The 6250-nt window shown below is 40.4% G+C and overlaps 1 protein-coding gene and 1 non-coding gene across 2 annotated transcripts; one reads left to right on the top strand and one right to left on the bottom strand.

Annotated features, from left to right (window-relative positions):
* Positions 1-2405: 2405 nt before the first annotated feature.
* LOC141644934 (small nucleolar RNA R71) lies at positions 2406-2512 on the bottom strand. The gene has a single exon (XR_012544534.1). It is a non-coding gene; the product is annotated as a small nucleolar RNA R71 (small nucleolar RNA).
* Positions 2513-3128: 616 nt separating this feature from the next.
* LOC141641277 (uncharacterized) lies at positions 3129-4883 on the top strand. Its single transcript, XM_074449948.1, has one exon. It carries the CDS (start codon positions 3129-3131, stop codon positions 4881-4883), a length of 1755 nt encoding a protein of 584 aa, XP_074306049.1.
* The last annotated feature ends 1367 nt before the right edge of the window (positions 4884-6250 follow it).

Genomic DNA, 6250 nt, shown 5'->3' with positions numbered 1-6250 from the left:
GCAACGTCCTCGTTGCGCATGGGAGCATAACCGCTAACCCAGAATCCTCCCCCGCTAGGCGTGTGATCAAAATGGAGCGTATAACCACTGCCTCCAGGAGCGTATAACAACTGCCTCCGATCACCACATGGTCGCAGGGTTGCTCTAATACCACTTGTAACAGCCCGGCCCAAACCGGGTTGAGAGCAGTTACTTATGATTGCTCACCAGGCTGTGTACATGGCCCACAGATCAACACGGGTCCTTTACAGCGCATTTTGTCCTCACTCATGCGCATCCGGGAAACCTTCCCAGGAGGTCACCCATCCTAAGACTACTCTACCAGTTAAGCACGCTTAACTTTGGAGTTCTTTCGCATGGATGACCATAAAAGAAAGTGCACTTTGTTGATATAAGTAGTACTTCCAATTGATTAGTCTAGTTTAGTATGGGTCAATAAAGGTTATTTTGATGGTTAATTGATAGGTTGAGAAGCATTTTAGTGGATTTTGTTGCATATGTCTCTTATGTTGGGTTGGTTATGACTTGTGTGTTTTTATGGGATAATTGGATTGATTTATTGTTATGTATGGAGAGGGCTTCTTTAGAGGTTGGTATTGGGCTAAAGATGTCATGTGAGTGTGGATTTTAAAGCAAGTCAAAGCCCAAAGACTAAGGTCAAAGCAAGGAAGCATCACAAGGAAGTGCCACTCGGAGTGGCAAAATGCCACTTGGAGTGGCAAAACAAAGACTCTTGAACTTCTAGCCACTTGGAGTGGCAAAATGCCACTTGGAGTGGCTGAGCATTGGATTCCGCATTGGATTCCAACAAGTCCTTAATTCTCCTTTATTTTGGCAATTATGCTCATACTTTATGAGACTTTATGAAGATGCTTTTTGAAGACCTATATAAGGAGATGTTGTTGATCAATTTGGATATACTTTTACATACTTTCTCTACCTTTTAATCATTAGAATACATAAACAATTTCCAATTTCAAGTTTGTTTTTATTTGTATGAAGGGCTAAGTTCTACATCTTGGAACAAGTTCTTGAAGCCAATTTAGTTATTGAATTGTAAGACTCTTATTCTATTTCTATTTCATTGTTTGAATATCAAGTTTAATTTGGATTATTGTTGGTTTGTTAATTATACATCTAGAATGATCAACTAGTTGTTATTATTTAATTAACCATTGCTAGATTAGGTGAATGAATCTTTTGTTTGTTTACCTATTCCGTTGTAGCAATTATAATTCATCAAGTAGTATGCTAATTCATCATTGTTGAGTTATAAATGATTAAACTTGTATGAATCAAAGTGGAGCATCGCTTGTATTCTTCATTTATTCATCTTTGCTAAATTCCATCGCTATATTCTACAATTTTGATACGATTAAGCGCTTGACTAAATTGACAACATTGTAAGGGTTATTTGTTTACGCTTGTAGCTAATAACTAATATTATGTGGAATTAGAAGTCGACAACTTCATAGCAAAGTATTCAATAATGAAATAGATTAAGAGTCAATTATCAATTCATAACTAGTTGGTGGAAATTACTTGGTCCAAGAATTATTCTCATCATTTGTTTACATTTTCAATTACTTATATTGCTTTTACATTTTCTTTGCCTTAGATTATTACTCTAGTAGACTTGAATCAATCAACCCCCCATTTGGTTACTTAACTTTGCACACATTTAATCAACATAAACACCTTCCTCGTGGGATCGACCCCTACTTACACTTGCTACTAGTTTGAGTTTGTAGTGGATAAAAATACTAATTTGGAGACTCACGACAAGTCTAGCCAAATTTTGGCGCCGTTGCCGGGGAAAGGCTATTGTTTGTTTATTTTGTGCAATTTTTTTTTTATTTCTCAATTTTATTTTAAGTGTTTGGTTTATGCCGAACACCCGTTCTACTAACAAGAAACTGTTGGATTTTGATCCAGAATTGGAGAGAACTCTTTTTCGTGTTAGAAGAGAGATAAGGCGAAAACTTCAATTTGACAATCAAGACAAGAAGGAGGAGAAAGAAAACATCAAAATGGCAAGAGAAACCCGCACCTTGAGAGAGCTCACCGCTCCCGATCTCACTCAACAACCTTTATGCATCACTTTTCCGGCCTTGGCGGAAGGCACCACATTTGAATTGAAGTCGGGTTTGATCCACTTACTACCCGCATTCCATGGGTTAAGTGGTGAGGACCCAAATAAGCATTTGTCGGAATTTCATGTGGTATGCACTAGCATGAAACCAAATGGCGTCACCGAAGAGCAAATCAAGTTGAGAGCATTCCCGTTCTCACTTAAGGACACCGCTCGTGATTGGTTGTACTACCTTCCACCGGGTAGTATCACCACTTGGGCTCTAATGAAGAAGGCGTTCCTTGAAAAGTATTTCCCCGCCTCCAAATCTTCCCATCTTAAGAAGGAGATATCAAATGTGGAGCAAAAGGATGATGAAACACTCTATGACTATTGGGAGCGTTTCAAGAAGTTATGTGCAAGTTGCCCATACCATGGGTATAGTGACCAAGATCTCATCCTCTATTTTGTTGGAGGACTATCACCGGAAGATGCACAGATGGTACATGGTGCTAGTGGTGGAGGCATTATCAACAAAAATCCGGATGAAGCTAATGAATTGTTGAGTGAGCTTGCCGAAAGCACACGTCAATTTAGTGTGAGATCTAAAACAAGAAGGGTGAGCATGGCTAGTTCTAACCCTTCCTTGGAAAGCAAGGTTGAAGATTTAACTTCCTTATTGAGGGAGATTATCATGGGGAACAAGCAATAAGTGCACGCTTGTGGTATTTGTTCATCTAATGGGCATGTCACCGATCAATGCCCACAAATGCAAGAGGAGACCGAGGAGGTGAATGCCGCGGGTGCTTTTGGTCAACCCCAAAAGAGGTTTGAACCTTACTATAATCCTATGAGAAGAGACCATCCCGGTTTCCAATATGGAAATCCATAAGGCGGCTTACAACCGCCAAGCCAACAAAATCAAGGCTCGTCATTTGGTCAACAAGGTCCATCTCAAAATTTTGGACAAAAATTTGGTCAATCTAAACCAAGGTTCATTCCAAGACCACAAGGTCCAAATTCATTCTCTTCTCAAGGTCAAACTTCCACTCCATCCATGTCTACGGAGGACATGATTCGAGCTCTTACTTCTAATGTGGCTACAATGCAAGCTAATCAAGTGCAATTTCAACAAGAGACAAAGGCTAGCATTCAAAACTTGGAAAATCAATTTGGGCAAATGTCTAGTGCTCTTGGGAGACTTGAAGCTAGAGATTCCGGGAAATTGCCTTCCCAAACCATTCCTAATCCCAAGCCTAATGCAAGTGCCATGACTTTGAGGAGTGGAAAGGAGTTGCAAGGGTCAAAAGCAAAGATTAGTGAGATCATTGAGCCAGAGGAGGAGGAGTTGGTAATTGAGCCTAATATCGCCCCACCATTGGTTCAAAAGGAGGAAGTAACACCGGTTGTCACACCTACTTATGTGGATGCTCCACTATTTCCCGAGGCTCTCAAGAGGAAAATCCGTCCTACACAAGACAAAGATGTCTATGAGACCTTTTGCAAATGTGAGGTAAACATTCCTTTATTAGACTTATTGAAAAGTGTGCCTAGGTATTCTAAGTTTCTTAAAGAGTTGTGTACCATTAAAAGGAATCAAAAATTGAAGGGTGTCCAAAAAGTTAAAGTTAATGAACATGTGTCGGCCTTGTTTCAACATAAGCTACCACCTAAGTGTAGTGATCCGGGTATGTTTACCGTACCTTGCACCTTAGGAGACACCACTATTCCCAATGCTATGCTTGACTTAGGTGCTTCAATTAATGTACTCCCTTATTCCTTGTACAAGTCTTTGAAATTGGGACCATTGGTTAAAACGGGGGTGGTAATTCAATTGGCCGACCGTTCAAATGCTTATCCTAAGGGGGTGGTTGAGGATGTACTTCTGATGGTGGATAAATTAATATTTCCCGCTGATTTTTATGTACTTGAAATGGAACATGATTCACAAGCGGCTCCTATACTTTTAGGTAGGCCATTTTTGAGAACCGCAAGTACTAAAATTGATGTGTCTAATGGTTCTCTCACTATGGAGGCCGATGGTAAAGTGATTAAGTTTAATATCTATGATTCCATGAAGTATCCTCGTGATGACCATTCTTGTTTCATGATTGATGTTTTGGAGCCTTTAGTGCAGGATGTGTTCAATGTAGATGGAGGAGATGAATTGCTTGTAGCTATTGATAATAGTTTATCTTGTGATAATTTGGATTTCTCTCTATCTAATAATTTGAAGGAAGTTGTGGCTTTCTTAGCCAAGATTGAAACTTATCCCATTATACCTTCATATTCTAAACCACTAACACTAACGTTGCCTCGTGAGAAATTGTTACCTTCAGTTTTGCAGGCACCCGTGGTAGAGTTGAAACCATTACCCGACCATTTGAAGTATGTTTTTCTAGGTTATGGAGAAACTTTACCGGTGATCATTTCTAGCAAGCTCACCAAGGAGCAAGAGGTAAAGTTGGTGGAGGTTCTTAAAGAGAATAAGCTTGCAATTGGTTGGACTATTGCCGACATTAAGGGTATTAGTCCAACCACTTGTATGCATCGCATATTCTTGGAAGAAGATGCCAAGCCGGTGAGACAACCACAAAGGAGATTGAACCCACCTATGATGGAGGTGGTGAAGAAAGAGATTCTTAAGCTTTTGCAAGTAGGTATGATCTACCCAATATCCGATAGCAAGTGGGTGAGCCCTACACAAGTGGTGCCTAAGAAGAGTGGAGTGACGGTTGTAGATAAATCAACATGGAGAGTTGGTTCCCACCCGAGTGCAAAATGGGTGGCGTGTTTGTTTACACTACCGTAGACTCAATGCGGTGACAAGGAAGGACCACCTTCCCCTACCGTTCATTGATCAAATGCTTGAGAGGCTTGCCGGTAAGCCTTATTATTGCTTTTTAGATGGTTATTCGGGCTATTTTCAAATTGCTATTGCGCCCGAGGATCAAGAAAAGACCACATTTACTTGCCCATTTGGCACCTTTGCGTATCGACGGATGCCATTTGGGTTATGTAATGCTCCCGCAACTTTTCAAAGATGCATGGTTAGTATATTTTCTGAATATGTTGAGAATTTTATTGAAGTTTTCATGGATGATTTTACCGTGCATGGCGATTCCTTTGATAGTTGTTTGTCCCATTTATCTCTTGTGCTTAAGAGATGCATTGACACTAACCTTGTCTTAAATTCTGAAAAATGCCATTTTATGGTGGAGCAAGGTATTGTTCTGGGGCATGTGGTTTCATCTAAAGGTATTGAGGTTGATAAAGCAAAAATTGATACTATTCAATCCCTTCCTTATCCTACTAATGTTCGTGAAGTTCGCTCTTTCCTTGGTCATGCAGGTTTCTATAGAAGATTTATCAAAGACTTTTCAAAGGTAGCTTCACCATTGTGCAAATTATTGCAAAAGGAGGTGGAATTTGAGTTTGATTTGGCTTGCAAGGAGGCATTTGACAAGTTAAAAGAGAAGTTGACATCAGCCCCAATCATACAAGCTCCAAATTGGTCTCTTCCATTTGAGCTTATGTGTGATGCTAGTGATTACGCGATTGGTGCCGTCTTGGGTCAACGAGTTGGGAGAGTACCTCATGTGATCTACTATGCCTCTATGACTCTCAATGAGGCCCAAAGGAACTACACTACTACCGAGAAGGAGATGTTGGCGGTAGTATTTGCTCTAGAGAAGTTCCGATCCTATATACTTGGTACTAAGGTGGTGGTGTTCACCGATCATGCCGCTCTTAGGTACTTGATGACAAAGAAGGAGGCTAAGCCGAGACTTATCCGTTGGGTGTTGTTGCTAAGTGAATTTGACATCGAGGTTCGGGATAAGAAAGGAGCCGAGAATGTGGTTGCGGACCACTTGAGTCGGCTATTGAATTTAGGAAGGCTTGAAGGGCCTATTCGTGGCACATTTCCCGATGAGACACTCTTTGCCCTTACTTTCGTTTCTCCTTGGTATGCTAATATTGTTAACTTTCTTGTTTCCAATGAATTTCCTACAGGTTTTTCAAAGTCCCAAAAGGACAAGATAAGGAGTGATGCCAAATACTATGTTTGGGACGATCCTTACTTATGGAAGCATTGCTCGGATCAAGTGGTAAGGAGGTGTGTTCCCGAAAATGAGATGAGTTCTATTCTCACTTTTTGTCACTCTTATGCTTATGGAG

The sequence above is a fragment of the Silene latifolia genome, chromosome 2 (assembly GCF_048544455.1).
Source record: "Silene latifolia isolate original U9 population chromosome 2, ASM4854445v1, whole genome shotgun sequence".
Taxonomy (NCBI): domain Eukaryota; kingdom Viridiplantae; phylum Streptophyta; class Magnoliopsida; order Caryophyllales; family Caryophyllaceae; genus Silene; species Silene latifolia.
The sequence above is the reverse complement of the archived record's forward strand: the minus strand, read 5'-3'. Positions and strand labels throughout refer to the sequence as shown.